The sequence below is a fragment of the Eleutherodactylus coqui genome, chromosome 4 (genome assembly GCF_035609145.1).
Source record: "Eleutherodactylus coqui strain aEleCoq1 chromosome 4, aEleCoq1.hap1, whole genome shotgun sequence".
NCBI classification, from domain to species: Eukaryota; Metazoa; Chordata; class Amphibia; order Anura; family Eleutherodactylidae; genus Eleutherodactylus; species Eleutherodactylus coqui.
Genome location: NC_089840.1, coordinates 191,680,204 through 191,701,869, shown reverse-complemented (window position 1 = coordinate 191,701,869; position 21,666 = coordinate 191,680,204). Strand labels below are relative to the sequence as shown.

At 43.2% G+C, this 21,666-nt stretch overlaps 1 protein-coding gene across 1 annotated transcript in view; it reads right to left on the bottom strand.

Moving 5' to 3' along the window:
• Window positions 1-21,666, bottom strand: part of CDH23 (cadherin related 23) — a 996,630-nt gene that overhangs the window by 670,002 nt on the left and 304,962 nt on the right. Inside the window, exon 6 of the mRNA XM_066601617.1 lies at window positions 5,685-5,879. Coding sequence (XP_066457714.1) covers window positions 5,685-5,879 — 195 coding nt within the window. The remainder of the gene's footprint in view (window positions 1-5,684; window positions 5,880-21,666) is intronic.

The following is a 21,666-nucleotide window of genomic DNA, read 5'->3' as shown; positions in this document are numbered from 1 at the left end:
GTATGTCTGTAGGTGTGGACTACACTTGGTGCGAACAAGGTCCTGTTCAGTGTATGTCTGAAGGTGTGGACGACACGTGCTGTAAAAGAAGTCTTGCTCAGGGCATATCTGAAGGTGTGGACTACACTAGGTGTGAAAAGGGTCCTGCTCAGTGTAAGTCTGAAGGTGTGGACTACACTTGGTGTGAACGAGGTCCTGCTCATGGCATATCTGAAGGTGTGGACTACACTAAGTGTGAACAGGGTCCTGTTCAGTGTATGTCTGAAGGTATGGACTACACTTGGTGTGAACAAGGTCCTGTTCAGTGTATGTCTGAAGGTGTGGACGACACTTCCTGTAAAGGAGGTCCTGCTCGGGGCATATCTGAAGGTGTGGACTACACTAAGTGTGAACAGGGTCCTGTTCAGTGTATGTTAAAAGGTGTGAACTACGCTAGGTGTGAACAAGGTCCTGTTCAGTGTATGTCTGAAGGTGTGGATGACACTTCCTGTAAAAGAAGTCCTGCTCAGGGCATATCTGAAGGTGTGGACTACACTAGGTGTGAAAAGGGTCCTGCTCAGTGTAAGTCTGAAGGTGTGGACTACACTTGGTGTGAACGAGGTCCTGCTCATGGCATATCTGAAGGTGTGGACTACACTAAGGGCGCCCACCCACTGGCGTTTGCGTTTTCCGCGGGAAAAAAACGCAGCGTTTTCGCCGCGTTTCCCGCGATTTTTCCGCGCGTTTTTCGCGGCGTTTTCGCGGTTTTTCCATTAATTTCCATTGACTTTCATGGGTGCATTAGGAGAAAAATAAGGACACATATGCAACTGACAGTTCCTATGTTAAAAACGCAAACGCAACGCAAAAAAACGCCAGTGGACAGGAACACATGTTATCTCTATGCCTGTGCAGGAAAAACGCAAAACGCAGGTAAAAAAACGCCAGTGGGTGCTCGCCCTCAGTGTGAACAGGGTCCTGTTCAGTGTATGTCTGAAGGTATGGACTACACTTGGTGTGAACAAGGTCCTGTTCAGTGTATGTCTGAAGGTGTGGACGACACTTCCTGTAAAGGAGGTCCTGCTCAGGGCATATCTGAAGGTGTGGAATACACTAAGTGTGAACAGGGTCCTGTTCAGTGTATGTTAAAAGGTGTGAACTATGCTAGGTGTGAACAAGGTCCTGTTCAGTGTATGTCTGAAGGTGTGGATGACACTTCCTGTAAAAGAAGTCCTGCTCAGGGCATATCTGAAGGTGTGGACTACACTAGGTGTGAACAGGGTCCTGCTCAGTGTATACCTGAAGGTGCAGACTACACTTGGTGTAAACAAGGTACAGTTCAGTGTATGTCTTAAGGTGTGGGCGACCCTTCCTGTAAACGAGGTCCTGCTCAGGGCATATCTGAAGGTGTGGATTACACTAGGTGTGAACAGGGTCCTGCTCAGTGTAAGTCTGAAGGTGTGGACTACACTTGGTGTGAACGAGGTCCTGCTCATGGCATATCTGAAGGTGTGGACTACACTAAGTGTGAACAGGTTCCTGTTCAGTGTATGTTAAAAGGTGTGAACTACGCTTGGTGTGAACAAGGTCCTGTTCAGTGTATGTCAGAAGATGTGGACGACATTTGGTGTGAACTGGGTCCTGCTCAGGGCATATCTGGAGGTGTGGACTACATTGGAGTGAACAAAGTCCTGTTCGCTGTATGTCTGAAGGTGTGAACTACACTTGCTGTGAACAATGTCAGGTTCTGTTTGGTGGCCCCTTTATGTTGAAGTCTCTTGGTATGAAAATGGTCGTGTTCTGTGTATGTCTGTCGTTATTGGATACACTAGTTGTGAACTGTCCTGATCAGTGTGTATGTTGTATTTCCCTCGTCTGGTGTTCTTGCCTGTTACCATCTAGGGCCAACCAGGCCCCTCGGTTTTAGCATGAGGCCATCCCTATTAGGACAATCACTCTGCTTTTAGGCAGGGTTTCCTCTGCGTTGTTTTAGTTGTCTCATTAGAGTAGAGACTCACGAGACAACGAGGACCCTTGGCGTGGGATTGCGAGCTTATGTGTTCTGGCCAAAATACAAACCAATACCTCATAATTATAGATATTTCTACCTGTCTGCTAGTTTAGTACATTGGTAAGTATTTTGGCATCTGTTGTCTTTGTGCTTGTTTGTTTGCACGTTCGGTTTACGTATGTTGTTGGTGCTTGTGAGTGATACCCCTTCCCATTTTCCTTCCTACCTTCTATTTAGATTACGTTCATGTATCTCACTATTCACATGGTCTGCACAAACATAACAGTACAAAGCTGATTGGAGACGTCATTTAGGACCCTTTTCAATGGGACAATTTATCGGCGCAAATGCCAGATAGGTTGTCCTAGCGATAATCATTCCTGTGCTTTTACACAGGAACGATCATTGCCATTATATGAAGGTGGAGCAGGCTGGTGATCGTTTCAATGCACTTGTCTCCATTCACAGTAAGCATAAATGAACAACTGCCTGCTTACATGGGCCATACCATCGGTCAGTGTGCAGAAGGACAGATGAAAAGCAAATAAATTCTTGTTTGTCGTTCAGGTGGAGCATGCATTTACACTGAACGATACTCATTCATATTCTTGATGGATACATGAATCTGAACAATTTATCGGTCTGTCAAAAAACCAGCAGTGTTACTTCCCTTCATTGTTATGTTTGGTTGGTCTGTACAGACTAACCAATCACAGCTGGAAAGGCCAATGGAAATTTCTGAAATCTTCTCTGCATGCCATTCCACTCAGGAAATGTGTCCAGAGAAGCATTTTGGTCCTCCACGGCGACTGATCATGATCTGGTTTGATCACCTGCAGCATCCCTAATTCCCTAATTTCCCTATCCGTCCTCCCTGTAAATCTTCTGCAGCCAGAGAGTACTGATCAATGGCACATCTTACTGATGTGAACGTGCTCAACTTTTGGTACAGCAGGCAGAAAGTAATATGTAAAAAACAGGACGTTTTTGCATGAGGCAATGCAATGCGATTTTTTAACATTAGAAAGTTCTATTAACTTCCTTGCTACAAAATCGTAGCAAATTGCGGAAAGCAGCGAAGCGATGCTACATTTTTTCCAATAAAAAAGCATCACTGACGCTATAAAATGATGTGTACATAGCAGTGATATCGCAATATCGCATTGATTTTGTAGCAGCGATATCGCTGTCGCCCATGTGGAAGCAGCCTGAATCAGTAAATTTTATAAAGTATAATTGTTGTGTAAATTTACTGTAGGACATTTTTAGTTCTTTTAAACTTTTCTTTTGATCTTTTATTCTATTCTTTCCTTTTTCAGCTTTTTTTACAGAGGTTTTTGACAAGATAACAAAATAAGCGTATGTCAACAAAGTGCTAAAACAGGTAAAAGAGAACAGATTGACAGTGTCTGCAATAATAGAACAGTTGACCTATAAAGTGAAATCTGGAATCAAAGTTCAGAAAGAGAACTAGTTTGACAAAACTCTGAAACAATATGTTATGAAATATATAGAGGTCAATTAAACAATAGTAAACTCAGGGGAAACTTGATGGGGAGAAGGCTGGGGCAAGACAGTATAGGGTGGGGAAGGAGCTCATCTTAAATACAGTGTCGAAAGATCTGGTAAAGTCTGGCAACGTATTCTGGGAAAAGACTACTAATTCATCAAGCAGGGTAAAGACAGTTTACACATGTGAGTCCCAAAATGGGACAAGAATGTGAAGGAAGGTTATTTTCTTCTTCTAGAAAATATAATTTATACGTGTAAAGGCACCTCACACAGATACACAAAAACTAAAGATCTCAGTCATCCCAAAGGCTCTATTAAGTCAAGGAGCCAGTGAGGGAGATGACCCATTCCTCTATTTCTCATCCTCCCCATTTAGTAATGAGGCACTCCCACAAAGTCAGCGCAGGACAGAAGCTAAGGAAACCCTCCATTATTAGTGAACCATGTGGACCCCAAACTTTCGAGAATAATCGGTATTAGGATTCTGATTTCATTGGCAGCTCAGGAATCCAGTTTGAGATTACAGAACTTTTCTTCAGCTCATATTAAGATATTATGATTGTTTCTATCACAGGAATGCAAGGACGTTTTCCAAAGCCATTTAATGAGGTCTCATGAGAAACAGCTTCAATCGGCCTGAGAGAAGTCCTGCCTCTAAAGAAATGCCACCCCAACGTGGGGCACTTGTTGCGCTTTTAATAACCAATGATAATATATGAATTGTAAAAAATTATAATTATTACAAGTGAGGCATATTCTAGTCTCATTTCAAATGTCTTTGCATAAATATCTCTGTGCATTAACTAATAAATCATATGACTACCTATCACAGTCAAGGCTGTGTGTGACTTGCAAACTTCCTCATGTTCGTGCATTAAATCTTAATATGGCCCCCTGATAACATACCAACCAGCGAATATTTGCACTAAAATGATTGTAGTGCAATTTCCACACCATTTTCAAAATGATGTACCAAAGGGGATTTTACATACATCTCCTAACACTACATTCTTAGGGCAGATTCACATGGACATATTTGCGCACGTTTTTGCACATGCAAAAATTGCATGCACAGAGCACAGAGAATAGAGTCCTTTAATGTTAATGGGTTTGTCCTTACTTCCTTTTCTGCGTGTGCATTTCTCACGCATGCAAAAAACAGGACCGTATCTATTTATCCAAAGGGCCCCATAGAAGTCTATGGGAGATGCGCAGGAAAGTATAGTAGCATGCGCAGACATGCCCGCAAATCTACCTCATAAAACCTTGGTTTTACCCAAATATACTGTGTCGATGATCATTTTTGTGCATACTGTCATCTGAATAAACCCTTAGCACTCTTTCAAAGCGCAATTCCATGAAAAAAAGAACACATCCGTACCTTGTTAGGCTAAATAGTCTTCACAGGGGGTGGGGGGTGGGGTTCTCGTGCCCATGTGAAAATACCCTGATGCGCAATAAATCCAGTAGAATGTGCACTCAAAAGCACTTCGTTCATGCCTGAAATGCGTTGCACTAAAGTGTTCACAATTGCGCACATGTCCATATGAAGGGTACATTCACATGGGCAAGCATGATATTGGTCCAAGAAACCATATCAGGCTTGTAAAATTGTGATTCTGGATGCGAGGCTTGTAAAATTGCGATTTTGAATGCGAGCACGATGCATATTTGCTTAAAAAAATGCATTGCATCTATGTAATGTTTCCAGTAGTTTTCAATGGTAAAAATCGTGCAGGGCCTGTTCACACCCCCGCATCACACACCCTTTGGATGAATTAAAAGGATATTAGCTTAATGAGGTCCATATGCTTTTTTATCATGGTTTTGCGCAGTGCTTCATGCATTCCCTTGTGTATTTGTGCACCTCCCATAGACTTCAATGGGAGCTTTTGCCGCGCAAAATGCAGATAGATAGATCAGGACTTACTTTTTTCTGCGCACGCAAAAACACACTCATGAGAACGAAACCATTGAAATCTATGGGTTCTATTCCCTGTGTTTGCGTGTGCAGATATGCAAGTAAACATATCCGTGTGAAGCCGCCCTAATAATACATATATAATAGATATATCTTACTTTAAATGCGTAAATGCTATTTAAATTTATTGTTCCTTTAATTAGTCTTAGTGCTGACTCCAATCAAAGCAAAGAAGGCTTCCGAACAGCGTACATGACTTACCGTTGCATTGACTTGCAGTTGGTATGCCACGGTGATTTCATAGTCCAGTGCGCTGATCACAGTCACAATGCCCCGAGACCTGTCAATAGCAAAAAATTTGGAGGCAGGCTGAATTGCGTATAAGACACTTCCACCCGTTCCCTGATCAGGATCTGTGGCATTCACTATATAAATTGGCGTTCCCACTGGTGTGTTCTGGAAAAAAGGAAACACATTGCAATGTGAAATTAACAGATGGGAATTAACGAACTCACTCAAACAGTTCAAGACAAATAAACTGACCCTCTTACTGTGAAATGTAATCGGAAATGTTTTATTACTCCATTGGCAGCAAATCACCTCATTTTATTTGTTTATTGTCAGCATTGCAAATAAGCACTGTTGCCGGGGATACTGTTTCCTTACTGCGTTACAGGGAATATATTATTAGAAAAATGAATATACCCTTTACCTACAGAAAACACTGTAATTAGTGTCACTCCAAGTTTCACATTGGTGCCTGCTTGGCAATAACTAAAGCTATGGCTGAAGGTTTTTTTGCCACCTTAATAAAACAATTATGTTTTGAAACATTACAATTGGGTTTGTAATAAAAACTGACATGGCCGTCCAAGAAAGCAGGATTTATCAAAGGAGAACATTTATTCATACTATGCACCCCAAAGTAGATTGATGATGATAACATAGTAATATAGTATGTCAGGCTGAAAAAGGCGTATGTCCACCCTCACCCATGTCGATCCAGAGGAAGTAAAAAAACGAGCAAACAATAAGGTAGAAGCCAATTTTCCTCATTTAAGGGGTGATATAACGTGTAATATTGTATCGCTCAAGAAAGGTGTCCAAGCCCCTCTTGTAATCTTTTATCGAATTCGCAATCACCACGTCCTCAGGCAGAGAGTTCCATAGTCTCACTGCTATTACAGTAAAGAACCCCCTTCTATGTCATTGAAGAAACCTTCTTTCCTCTAGATATAGAGGGCGCCCCCTTGTGACAGTCACAGTCCTGGGTATAATAGATGATGGAAAAGATCTCTGTATTGTCACCTGATATATCTATACATAGTTATTAGAGCGCCCCCTTGTTACAGTCCTTTTCGGACAACTTCTGCTCATCTACTAGCTTGTGTTAGCCTCATCAATTCTATATACTTGCATTATCAATTTTGCTGCTCTACCACTGTAAATCACATTTGAAGTGGCTGCTACTATGGGTCTCTCTTTCAGCTTCTCTGCAACCCTCTGTCATTAGGTACAGAGCTTCCATAGCAACAAGGATACAGGAGGAGGGGCTATCTTCACTGGTGGCTCCCGTGCACATAGAGGCTGCAGACTGACAGATCTGCAGACACTATGACAATGATCTCTACAATCTCTGCCTTTCCTGTGGGTGCATATCAGTGCACACTTTACACACACACTTCAATGGGTTCACTAACCATATGGCCAGAACTATAAATGCCTGCTGATCCTGGAAAAGCAAAGAGGTGGGCATTCAGATACTGTCTCATAATGATTGGAGTAGATACCGTGCAATGCAGCATGGGAAGTAAAAGCAAACAAGTCAGGACAGTGTACTACCAGTAAAATTCTAAGCTTGAAAGTGGATTGTAAACTGCAGAAAAGCAAGAAAATTAGGAAACCCACCTAAAAATCAGGACTTCCAGACAGGAAACAGGGTGTGAACAACAGCAAATGAGCGGGTAAGAAGAACCTGGTATATTTAAGAAAACTTGTTGAAAACAACTTCAGTACATTATATGGTATCTTAAATATTGAAGAGGCACTTGCAGAGTATTAGGTCAGCAGAAATGCAGTCCTAAGCTCTCGCTCACGAACTGAAGGTTGCGGGTTCAATCCCCGCATCGTTCCGGTAGCCAGCTTAAGATTGCTGCCTTCCATCCCTCCGAGGTTAGTAAAATGACTGGGGAAGACAATGGTAAACCACCCTGCAAAAATAGTCTGCTAATAAAACATCACGATGTTTAAGGGCTCTTTCACGCGAGCTCTGTGGGTGCGCATTATAGGCGCGCGCGCACAGAAAGTATTTACATAGGAACCAATGGTTTCCTATAGAAGCATTCATAAAAGAATGTTAGACACGCTAAATGCGCCCACCTAACAAAGATAGGACATGTGACTGTAAGGTCGCATCTAAGCTCTGTGGTGCACGCAAAGATCTGACCTATCTTTGATGCATGGTTTTCATAGACTCCTATGGGGGCTGAAAAGAATGCAGCTCAGATCATGTGAACGGGCTAAATCAAGTAGCTGGAATTAACAGAATGAAAAATACAACCTGTCATTCAAAAAAGTAGCCCTCAGACAGTTATATTGACAGAAAAATTAAAAGCAAAGATTTTTTTAAAGCTAAGGGAGGAGAAAACAAAACTAAAAGAAAAAAAGGAAAACAAAAAAAGGTAAATCGGTTATAAAGAGCTTGATTATTAATATTAAGCTTCTTCGTTTTGCTATTTTTCAGTACAGTATGCACAACATGCTTTTATGGTTACAGTTACAATATAGAGTTTTTTAAGCCCTCTATCTTTAAAGAACTCGATTCAAAATAACGTTGTTCACAGAACAGCAATATGCCATTACATCAATGCTCCCTCCTGAAACAGTGGGGGATGATCACTATTAGCTTGTCAACGTTGAGTGCAACTGCTGAAAAAGAAAGACGGACATGAATGGAAGTGCAAATATAGTGAATAAAAGGTGAGAATATGAATACTGATTTTCAGGGGTGCTACACCTAGATCTAAAGAACTTCTTTCTAATCTGAGTAAGTCAAACAACAAAAGATGAATCAGCGTGATATGAGCTTCACGTTGACCAAACAAAATAGCTTAGCTGCTAATTTTCAAATCACATTGACAATTGCATTTGGATTCATATATGAATGTTCATAATTTCAGTGAAAGGAACTAAATCTAAAATGTTACATCAAATGTAAAATAAGAAAAAAAATAGTTATATTAGGGCTTTCAATTAAATAATACATAACATTGTATTTTGTGCAATCTCAAGCAACAAAGCTCCTAATTACTGTGATTTAATAAATCATAACTTATAAAAATGAATATTTTCACTAGATCGAAAGTATAATATTAAACTCCCACACAAACACTCCTATACAGTAGATGACTTAAAGGATTAGAGTCTAGTACATAATCAATAGGGAATCTCAGGGGGGCACATAAACCTCATTAGACAATTTTAGTGTTCCAAAGTCATTTCTCTCCTTGCTAATATTCTGTGTAATTTGTGTACTTGAGTTAAAGCTAATATATTTTCTCACACATCAACTATTAAAACAAATAGACTTTATGTACTGTGAGATATTACATTACAAACATTATTTGTCCATTAATTGTTTGGTCAACCAAGACATCCATTCTATTCTTTTGTTTTAACACTCAAGTACATACGGTTACACCATGGGTTTGTATGGAGTGGGATCGGAGGGCAATCCAACTCCATACAATGTGGGTGTCAGCTGTCCTTGACAGCAGACACCCACCGGCAGCAGCCACAATCAGCACTTATACTGATCGTGGCTGTGAACCATTTAAATGCCTCTGTGAATTCTGACCATGCCCAGATCAGAGTTTGGGAGGCCCGGATGACCTCCCCGTGATGAGCGGGTACTTTTTGGTTGCCAAGGCAGCTGGCGGCCTTCTAAAAGCCCCCAAGGCTGCTATTGCAGATTGCCTATGAAGCAATGCCTGTGACGTGGCTTGATAGGCTGCTTATCAGATCACAGTGTGATATAAAACCAAAATCTCCACATATTTCGTTTTGGTGCACCACTAATAGTCCAATCTATCAAAGTAACACCTTATTTATTCTTGAAGGTGAAAGTCGTCAGGAAAAAAAATAAGCAACGTCCAAATTGCCGGACACAAGCTTCCAAAAATTACTCTTAGAATTATTGCAGTTTACAGATTTCAATTATCATCCATAACACTGCTATATTTGTATATTATTTAATGTAATGACTATTTTTTCATTAAGATATGTTTTATTACCATTACATTTACAAGCTAAAAATAAAATATATCACGGGTTGAGGTATAACGGTGCATAGATATCCTCAGGGAAAGCTATTATGAAGCCACGTTTCATTTGTTTGATAATTCAATCATAATGTGAATAACTGAAGCCAAAGCAGTAATAGCCATCTCCATGATAATTAAGGTTTACCATTGAGGTTAAACTGTGACCAAATTCTCAGCCCGATGGAAAGTAAATGTCTAGAAGAGTTGTGAGAGCAAAATAGAAACATGGTTTCTAATATTTGATATTCTAAAGTCAGTCGTGATTGTAAAAGCTTTGCAGGAACTGAGTGCTCTTGAAACCTAGAAGATTGCATTTCACCTGGGAAAGCTATCAATGGAGACTGGGTAACTGCTGAGTTCCGCAAACTGGAATCTATGTAGTTTTAAGACATTGATTCTTTATGCTTAGAGACATAACAGACTGTAAGAATAATGTCATCAGATGGAGAATAATACATGGCCTACATTGATTATAATGGACTGCCTGTTGCCTGTCTCCTTGTCTGTTGTTCCACTCAAAATTGTTCCCTAGAACTTCTGAAGGCTCCATACACCTTAGACAAAAGTTGTCAGAACCCACTGATCTCATCAGGACCAGATTACTGCTGGAGGTGTATAGAGGCCTTCCAACTCTCCCCCGAATGATATAGAGGGAAAAAAGGATTGTTCACATTGAAGACTTACAATGCCTGATTCTTTTGTTTCCCCTGATGATAAGCCACTGCTAGAGGTATCTACGAGCTTTCTGTACTGTTCTAATGTAGAATATATGAACGCTGTATGGGGGAGTCAGGAGAAATAGCTGTTGACCAAAGAAGAGTTCAGCCAACAGGTGTTGTGCATGGGCTCCTTGTGGTGCAAACAGAGTGATACCTCATGTTACAATGGTTTCAGGATGGATACAATACGCTGAACCTGGGATGTTCTTTTCCTGGGACATTGTGATGTGATACCAAATTTAACATACAATGTCACAGACAATTCGGATCTGTGGCATGTGCACTTTGCTGAAAAGTTAAGCCAATCAGCATGGGCATTTCACTGGTTAAACACCTATATAACTGTGTTTCCCCACTCCAAAAAATACCCTGGCTGTCTTATATTAATTTTTGCCCCAAAAGAGGCACTAGGTTTTATTTTCAGGAAATGTCTTATTTTACTGATGTAGAGGTAAATGTCCCTCACGCCGCTCTTTGGAGGTCCGTGCTGTACTTCATTCCCGCTCGTACAGTTAGGGCCAGAAATATTTGGACAGTGACACAAGTTTTGTTATTTTAGCTGTTTACAAAAACATGTTCAGAAATACAATTATATATATAATATGGGCTGAAAGTGCACACTCCCAGCTGCAATATGAGAGTTTCCACATCCAAATCGGAGAAAGGGTTTAGGAATCATAGCTCTGTAATGCATAGCCTCCTCTTTTTCAAGGGACCAAAAGTAATTGGACAATGGACTCTAAGGGCTGCAATTAACTCAGAAGGCGTCTCCCTCGTTAACCTGTAATCAATTAAGTAGTTAAAAGGTCTGGGGTTGATTCCAGGTGTGTGGTTTTGGATTTGGAAGCTGTTGCTGTGACCAGACAACATGCGGTCAAAGGAACTCTCAATTGAGGTGAAGCAGAACATCCTGAGGCTGAAAAAAAAGAAACAATCCATCAGAGAGATAGCAGACATGCTTGGAGTAGCAAAATCAACAGTCGGGTACATTCTGAGAAAAAAGAAATTCACTGGTGAGCTTGGGAACTCAAAAAGGCCTGGGCGTCCACGGAAGACAACGGTGGTGGATGATCGCCGCATACTTTCTTTGGTGAAGAAGAACCCGTTCACAACATCAACTGAAGTCCAGAACACTCTCAGGGAAGTAGGTGTATCTGTCTCTAAGTCAACAGTAAAGAGAAGACTTCAAGAAAGTAAATACAAAGGGTTCACATCTAGATGCAAACCATTCATCAATTCCAAAAATAGACAGGCCAGAGTTAAATTTGCCGAAAAACACCTCAAGAAGCCAGCCCAGTTCTGGAAAAGTATTCTATGGACAGATGAGACAAAGATCAACCTGTACCAGAATGATGGGAAGAAAACAGTTTGGAGAAGAAAGGGAACGGCACATGATCCAAGGCACACCACATCCTCTGTAAAACATGGTGGAGGCAACGTGATGGCATGGGCATGCATGGCTTTCAATGGCACTGGGTCACTTGACATAACAGCAGACAAGAGTAGCCGGATGAATTCTGAAGTGTACCGGGATATACTTTCAGCCCAGATTCAGCCAAATGCTGCAAAGTTGATCGGACGGCGCTTCACAGTACAGATGGACAATGACCCCAAGCATACAGCCAAAGCTACCCAGGAGTTCATGAGTGCAAAAAAGTGGAACATTCTGCAATGGCCAAGTCAATCACCAGATCTTAACCCAATTGAGCATGCATTTCACTTGCTCAAATCCAGACTTCAGACGGAAAGACCCACAAACAAGCAAGACCTGAAGGCTGCGGCTGTAAAGGCCTGGCAAAGCATTAAGAAGGAGGAAACCCAGCATTTGGTGATGTCCATGGGTTCCAGACTTAAGGCAGTGATTGCCTCCAAAGGATTCGCAACAAAATATTGAAAAAAAAATATTTTGTTTGGGTTATGTTTATTTGTCCAATTACTTTTGAGCTCCTAAAATGTGGAGTGTTTGTAAAGAAATGTGTACAATTCCTACATTTTCTATCAGATATTTTTGTTCAACCCTTTAAATTAAACGTTACAATCTGCACTTGAATTCTGTTGTAGAGGCTTCATTTCAAATACAATGCGGTGGCATGCAGAGCCCAACTCGCGAAAATTGTGTTACTGTCCAAATATTTCTGGCCCTAACTGTACATCATGACTTCCTGGTTACGGAATTCAAAAATCCTGCCTCCATGAAGCTATGGCTGTGATTGGTTCTTCAGCGCTCCTCAGCCAATTAATGCAGCGCTCAATGCAGCAATCACAGCCAGTGCATTGGTTCATTGAGTGCTGCATTGATTGGCAGAGCCACGGCATGCGAAGAACCAATCAACAGCCATCGAGTTGTGGAGGTGGGATTTATGAATTGGCTGCCCGTGGATCATTTAGGGCTTATATTTCAAGCAGAGATGTAACTTGAAGCATCTGGGCCCAATGCAAAATCAATAACAGGGCCCCCAACTGTAATTCTTTATTCATAGTACTGGGCTCTCTATATGGAGAGAAGAAGCTTTATGGGCCCCCTAAGGCTCCTGGGCCGGGTTACAACTGCATCCCCTATAGTTACGCCTCTGGTTTCAAGTCTTCCTGAAAAATCAGGGCAGGGCTTATTTTGGGGATAGGTCTTATTTTTGGGAAAACATGGTGCTGATCTGCATGCACTGATTGGCTGTCTAATAGCATCTGTCTACAGTAAAGTGCGGTGCTACAGGTTATATACTGTTTTCTACCTTTGCCAGGATGAGTTGTTCCTTTGCACACCAGGTAACGGTGGCCCCATTTTATTTTCTGTAACACAGTATGTACTGTACCGAACCCTGAAGGAGCTCCTGTCCTCAACATAATAAGTGATTTACAGCTTCCAGCAGCTTTTACTGACTTTTATATGTAAGGAATTATTATATCTGTATTACTTATCTTGTTTTTTTTTTCATTTTCATTTTGTATTTGGCTGACATATTCGTGGGGTGTGGAAACAATTAATAGTTTTACACAGTGCTATAGTTTTAACAGCATCAGATAAATAAACAGAGCATACAGTGTATAGAACATAATAATAAACGCCTTACAAAAAATAACAATTTAGCATATCATCGATATTAAAGGGGTTGTCCCGCGCCGAAACGTTTTTTTTTTTTTAACACCCCCCCCCCCCCCCCCGTTCGGCGCGAGACAACCCCGATGCAGGGGTTAAAAAAACAAACCGCTCAGCGCTTACCTGAATCCCGGCGGTCCGGCGTCTTCATACTTACCTGCTGAAGATGGCCGCCGGGGTCTGCTCCCTCCGTGGACCGCAGCTCTTCTGTGCGGTCCATTGCCGATTCCAGCCTCCTGATTGGCTGGAATCGGCACGTGATGGGGCGGAGCTACACGGAGCCGGCATTCTGCACGAGCGGCTCCATTGAAGAGAGCAGAAGACCCGGACTGCGCAAGCGCGGCTAATTTGGCCATCGGAGGGCGAAAATTAGTCGGCTCCATGGGAACGAGGACGCCAGCAACGGAGCAGGTAAGTATAAAACTTTTTATAACTTCTGTATGGCTCATAATTAATGCACAATGTACATTACAAAGTGCATTAATATGGCCATACAGAAGTGTATAGACCCACTTGCTGCCGCGGGACAACCCCTAAATAGTATTCTGAAACTAAAACACTTTGACTTTAATTCTGTACCACTCAAGGCATTCCCTGCTTAGCACACCTGCTTAGAAATAGCCATCAATGTTTGAATCCTATGGGTTTTACCTCCAGGACCCCCGCCAACCAGCAGAATGTTAAAGCCAGTGGCTACACCTGGGACTGCAAATCAGTCCCATTCAGTTAACACAAAGTAAGGTAGTGGGTGACCTCAAAGATGAAACATCACCAAGTGCTCTCCAGGTTAGAAGAGAAGTGACGACACACATGAATGAAAACCAAGTAGTAACGAGAAACCAAATTATAAATCCCACAATCACAATGTCACGGGTCGAGGTTTGGCAACACAAGATTGCGGATACGATGGAGTAACCAACGTTTACAATATTTGAGAACGCAGAAATAATGCAAACAATTTGGATACTAATGAGTAAGCAACTGAATTATTACTTAGACTAGACACGATCTGCTGTTAAGTTGAACGTAATAATACTTTCTGAACAATAACACTCACATATCAGTACCATCTCATAGAAATACACATTATGGATACAATACACTGTTTCTCTTTAGGAGTTTATACTTCTTCACCTCTAAGGTTGGCTGTTATTCCCCCTTGCAAAATATCCCTGTTTGTGATTAATAAACTTGCGCAATGCTGAGCATGTCTCACAATCCATTCTCTTTATTGCAATCTGCGTATGTGGCAGCAAGCTGGGTACTTAGTATCTGTCCGTATTGATGTGCACACCTACAGTCCCTACTTAGGGCCGGACTCAGAGTTTGATGCACGGAAGTTGCAGCTTCTACCAACCAGTTTCTTTCCACAGTGTAGTCCAGAATTAGGAGCACAACTCTCCTCTCTGTCTCCTTGCCAGTGCTGATTGGTCCTGTCCCGCTCCGGGCCATTATGATCCTACTCTCACTGGGTCTAAGATATCTCAGCTAGCTTCTTAGTCTTTAGTCCTGCTCTATTTTGCTCAGTAAAAATCGTCTTTTATAGCAGTGCATCAACCAACCAATCAATGTCTAGTGAGCATGCTCAATTCAACTGCACCAAAATTTGGCACATAATGCAATTTTAGTGCATTTCTCCAATTTGTGGCAATATTAAGGCCTCGGGGTGAATTCCTTACAACTATACAAAATTCTGCTATACAAATAAAAAGCTTTGCACAGTTCTACAAAATGTTCGCCGTGACTCGCTAATGGTTTAAATGCTTTTAGACAAACCGAATGCCTTAAACCATTCAATCAGAAAGCACTTAAAGAGCCATGGATAGCCGAAGATTTCTGATGCATCTCAGCTGCAAGGTATGCTTTGTAGCACCGTATCTTAATGATACACCAATGTGGGCAATTAGTCATAGTAATCAGGAAAGCAAAATACAAGCGGTATGATGAATATAAACAGTGCAGCTGCCGAGTCCTGTATGACATAACTCAACCAAACGTTTCCATGCAGAAAGGTGACAGGATTTCTTTTGGCAAGTATGTTGCACAACACACATTGCAAGCCACATTGATGTTTTCAGATATTACACAAGTGACAGATAAAATGTGTTGGGCGTTCGATAAATATGTCTGAAGACTGAAACATTTGGATTGATAAATATGTCCCAATATATACTAGTGGTATGGACTGCAATTGGCCTACAGAAGGTGGTCTCACAGTTGTAGCACTATAAAGTCACAGCCTTAGGCCAGCTTCACACAAGCACTACTCAGTTACGCACTACAGCTGTTGGCATTCGGATGACTGAGAGCCACCGACATTTCTATGACAAATCTGCCACATGTGAATATCCCCTAGAGCACTCTCTACCGAAATTGTAAAATTTAGTATGTTCATCACTTACTGTAGACTTGCCACTAGGGCGGTGTTTCCCAAACTCCCATCCTAAAGACCCCTCAACAGGTAATGATTTGAGGATAAGCTGCACCGGTGTCTGAAAAAGCGATCGGTTTGGCGGTTGTGAGGACTGGAGTTTGGGAAATGCTGCACTAGTGCAACTCTGCTTATGAACTGCCATAGCACCTCTTTCAATAGCACATAAATGCCAATGACTGGTCCCCACTGTTGTGTTTCAATAGCACATAAGTGCCAATGACTGATCCCCACTGTTGTGTTTCAATAGCACATAAGTGCCAATGACTGATCCCCACTGTTGTGTCAATTTGAGCTTGACTGGGCATTTGGTCTTCTTTGCCCCTGATGGGTGTGTCAGCTGTTGGTGTATACCTGGGGGCAATTAGAGAGGGTTTTTAGTTCCCTCCTGGTCTGGGTTCTGTGCTGGCCATTTCCAGTGCAGTCTCGTTCTCTGTGGAGTGAGGAGCTTTCTGGATCCGATTTCCATACTTCTTTTAGCGGCTCTTCAGATAATTTCAGAGCTTTATTATTGAGATTAATTCTTTGAGGTTTTGGTTTACTCTTATGGTGGGTTTTCTATTGACATTTATCAGGGTTAGTAAGTGGCACAGGCACAAGGGTGAATGTGTCCTTATCAGTACGGGCCATCCAAGAGTAGGCAGGGGTTGTCACCCTCTAGTTAACCTTAGAGAAAGTTTTGCTCCTTTGTTTATTTTTTCCCTTGCACTGCAGGGGGTTCCTGGTAGTATGGTGTGAGCTTGTCAGAGAGTTTATATTTTGCTTTGCAGTTATTGCACGCACGAAGCAGAGACATGACCCCCACGTACCCACTTTTTATAAAGTAAGAAGTGCAGCAATAAAAGTGAACTACTGTTAATTTTTTTTTTTCTGAACAATTTCTTTGCATGTGCCCTAATAGACTGAGCAGAGGGCTACTACACAGTACTGGATATCTTATATGCCTCCAACAATGCCCATGAATTTCACCGAGTGCCTCAGTCTTCCTGCCAGAAGGTTTTTTTTTGTAACTAGACAAGATAAAGAAACAATTATGTTAGCAGATTGTTGCTGTCAGTCACCTATGAAAAGAGCAGCACTTTATGCCTTTCAATAAAAGTTTGGTATGGTCTGTCCTGAATAGTAATCTGCCTCCAATACACAATACCTGAATTACAGGAGGATTCACTTACATACTTATTAAAGACTATATTGCAGCTTACATTCTTCCTTCAGTCGCCTCACCAGAGAAAGGGAAGAATTTTGTCAGAAACACATTTTTTCCAGTTGAACCTTTGAGAATAAATCTTTTACTACAAGCCTCATTGAATTATTAGCAGGATAAAAACCTTTTACATGACTATTTTAGTACCTTCATATATTAATGTGAATTGTATAAGCTTCGACAATTCAAATGGGAAACTTAGAACAAGATCTCATCCTATATGATATTGATGTATGATCTTTGTTATATCATCTGTTGATACACTTAATTCTTATGCCCCTGACAATACCATTTCCATAATTATTGCACACTTCTCTGTGGTTTTCTCACAAAATTAGAGACATTTTTAAAGAAGGACAGCTATACTGTTAAGGCAGCAGAAATGCAGTCCTAAGCTCTCACTCACGACCTGAAGGTCGTGAGCTCAATCTCCGCTTGGTTCAAGTTGCTGGCTCAAGGTTGACTCAGCCTTCCATTCTTTCAAGGTCGATAAAATGAGCATCCAGCTTGCTGGGATGGGGGTAATAAATAAATTAGTTGAAAGCGCTGCAGAATAAGTTGGTGCTATAGAAAGAACAAGATTAATTTTTATTTTATTTTCAAGATTACCACGTTTCTTATTGAGCACTTTACTAAAATGTGCATTTTTTGGGAAACTCATCCTTATGACCTACTATGCTATTAAGGGTCAATTCAGATGACTGTATTACTGCTCTTATTTGTACATAGCTGTACTAGGGCTGCCTATGTGTTCCTAGGTAATCCTAAACTGCTGCTTTGCCGCTTCATACTGCAGCTCTGCCTGTTCAGATAGGCTGTTATGTGTGCTTACGAGCCCATCAAAAGCTAAACAGGATGAAAGGGAGGCAACCTACCTGTTCCTTTCATATTCTATATTGTGATCAACAGGCCACTGTGAATGGGGTCGCTGCTCAACACTTGCAGTATTACTGGTTGCCAGGAAGTGGAGCTTAATTTCCAATTGGGAAGAAGAGCAAACATCAGTGTTGGCCGAAACAAATCCTGTCGCTGAAGCAAGGACAACTATACGTTGCTGATTGCCGGACTTAGGCAAGACGTTAGAAGAAGACTATAAGGGGAAGTGGGGTAAGTGCAACTCTGTCCACATGTGCAGACAGAGGGACCTTCTGTCAGCGTTGTTACAGCATCAGCCCTGATCCTGCCATGACGTTAAACATCAAAGGGTAAGGCCTGCTTCACATGGGTTACAAAATTGCACGATTTTGTAGCATTGCATCATCGCTACAAAACACATGAATGTGAAGCCCATTGATTCTTTCACATGAGAGATGTTTTGTAGCCTGAAAGAATCCATTGGAAACCATGAGCTTCACATACATGCGTTTTGTAGCGATGCCGCATCGCTACAAAGTCGTGTGAAACAGGCCTAACAGTGAGGTTTTTATTACCACACAAAGAGGACATATGTCCTGCAGAACTGATGGTGGGGTTATTCTTCTGTAAGGACTAGTGAAAGGGAACAGCTGGTGAGGCACTGAGACTAGCCCCCAATACATTCTTCCTCCTCCTTCATTATCCCTTCTTTTAGCTCATATTCTGACATTTGTGGCATGCAATAACCAGTTTTGGGAAAAAAACATGATCTCATAATACTCTAACAGTACATGCTATATTTCCCCATGTGAGGAGTGATCTACCCCAGTGCTACTGGAGTGCTGGGTTTTCTGGTACCAGAGAGAGGGCACAATTCTGCTTCCTAGACTGACACTCTCCAACTGTTGTCAAGTGCGTGCCAGTGGGAAATCTGCTGATCCTCCAAGGAAACGTCAGCTGTAGTTACTGACAGCAAGTAACCACCAGTGAGAGTTAAAAGACCAACAGTCAGTATCCAGATATTCACATTTGGGTGATTGGTAGAGATGAGCGAACGTACTCGTCCGAGCTTGATACTCGTTCGAGTATTAGCGTGTTCGAGATGCTCGTTACTCGTGACGAATACCACGTGATGTTCGGGTTACTTTCACTTTCCTCTCTGAGACGTTAGCGCGCTTTTCTGGCCAATTGAAAGACAGGGAAGGCATTACAACTTCCCCCTGTGACATTCAAGCCCTATACCACCCCCCTGCTGTGAGTGGCTGGGGAGATCAGGTGTCACCCGAGTATATAAATCAGCCCCTCCCGCGGCTCGCCACAGATGCGTTCTGACATAGCTAAGGGAAAGTGCTATCGTGTTGGAGCTGCTATAGGGAGAGTGTTAGGAGTTAGTGTAGGCTTCAAGAACCCCAACGGTCCTTCTTAGGGCCACATCTAACCGTGTGCAGTACTGTGGAGGCTGCTTTTTGCAGTGTTTTTTTTTTTTTTTTTGTTATATCGGCCGTGCAGAGCATTGCGCCCTGCAGTAATACTCCAGGGACAGAAGTGTGGAGGCAGGGACAGAAGACATATTATTGATTGAATATAGGCAGTGGGCCTTTTCTAAAAAATATTGGGCAAAAAATCTATTTGGCCTGCCTGTCACTGTGCTCAGTGTTCTGGGTCTGTGTGTGCTGGGTGTAGTAGTTCTACAAAATCATACGCAGCCAGCTAAGTGTTACAGCAGGCTTGCGCCAAATTATTTCCTGGCTCTGTCTGGGCTCTGAAATCACCGTTGTGTTGCAGTTAACAGTGCAACACTCTGCAGTTCTGTGACAGTCCAGGGACAGAAGTGTGGAGGCAGGGACAGAAGACATATTATTGATTGAATATAGGCAGTGGGCCTTTTCTAAAAAATATTGGGCAAAAAATCTATTTGGCCTGCCTGTCACTGTGCTCAGTGTTCTGGGTCTGTGTGTGCTGGGTGTAGTAGTTCTACAAAATCATACGCAGCCAGCTAAGTGTTACAGCAGGCTTGCGCCAAATTATTTCCTGGCGTTCCGTAAACGAAGTCAGCCTCCAACCACAGGCCAATAAGCCGCACATTTAATTACAGCGTTCTGTTTCTGCATTACTGGTAATACAGCATGCTGAGGGGTAGGGGTAGGCCTAGAGGACGTGGACGCGGCCGAGGACGCGGAGGCACAAGTCAGGGTGTGGGCACAGGCCGAGCCAGTGCGGTGGCCAGGGGTAGAGGCAGGGCCAGACCGAATAATCCACCAACTGGTTCCCAAAGCGCCCCCTCGCGCCATGCCACCCTGCAGAGGTCAAGGTGCTCTACAGTGTGGCAGTTTTTCACAGAGACGCCTGACGACCGACGAACAGTGGTGTGCAACCTTTGTCGCGCCAAGATCAGCTGGGGAGGCACCACCAACAGCCTCACCACCAACAGCATGCGCAGGCATATGATGGCCAAGCACCCCACAAGGTGGGACGAAGGCCGTTCACTGCCTCCGGTTTGCACCACTGCCTCTCCCCCTGTGCCCCAACCTGCCACTGACATCCAACCCCCCTCTCAGGGCACAGGCACTACCGTCTCCTGGCCTGCACCTACACCCTCACCTCCGCTGTCCTCGGCCCCATCCAGCAATGTCTCTCAGCGCAGCGTCCAGACGTCGCTAGCACCACTGTTTGAGCGCGAGCGCAAGTACGCCGCCACGCACCCGCACGCTCAAGCGTTAAACGTGCACAATGCCAAATTGATCAGCCTGGAGATGCTGCCGTATAGGCTTGTGGAAACGGAAGCTTTCAAAAGCATGATGGCGGCGGCGGCCCCGCGCTACTCGGTTCCCAGTCGCCACTACTTTTCCCGATGTGCCGTCCCAGCCCTGCACGACCACGTCTCCCGCAACATTGTACGCGCCCTCACCAACGCGGTTACTGCCAAGGTCCACTTAACAACAGACACGTGGACAAGCACAGGCGGGCAGGGCCACTATATCTCCCTGACGGCACATTGGGTGAATTTAGTGGAGGCTGGGACAGAGTCAGAGCCTGGGACCGCTCACGTCCTACCCACCCCCAGAATTGCGTGCCCCAGGTCGGTGGTGGTATCTGCGGCGGTGTATGCTTCCTCCACTAAACCACCCTCCTCCTCCTCCACCTCCTACGCAACCTCTGTCTCGCAATCAAGATGTGTCAGCAGCAGCACGTTGCCAGCAGTCGGTGTCACGCGGCGTGGCAGCACAGCGGTGGGCAAGCGTCAGCAGGCCGTGCTGAAACTACTCAGCTTAGGAGAGAAGAGTCAGACGGCCTACGAACTGCTGCAGGGTCTGACAGAGCAGACCGACCGCTGGCTTGCGCCGCTGAGCCTCCAACCGGGCATGGTCGTGTGTGACAACGGCCGTAACCTGGTGGCGGCTCTGCAGCTCGGCAGCCTCACGCACGTGCCATGCCTGGCCCATGTCTTTAATTTGGTGGTTCAGCGCTTTCTGAAAAGCTACCCACACTTGTCATACCTGCTCGGAAAGGTGCGCCAGCTCTGCGCACATTTCCGCAAGTCCCACACGCACGCTGACACCCTGCGGACACTGCAACATCGGTTTCATCTGCCACTGCACCGATTGCTGTGCGACGTGC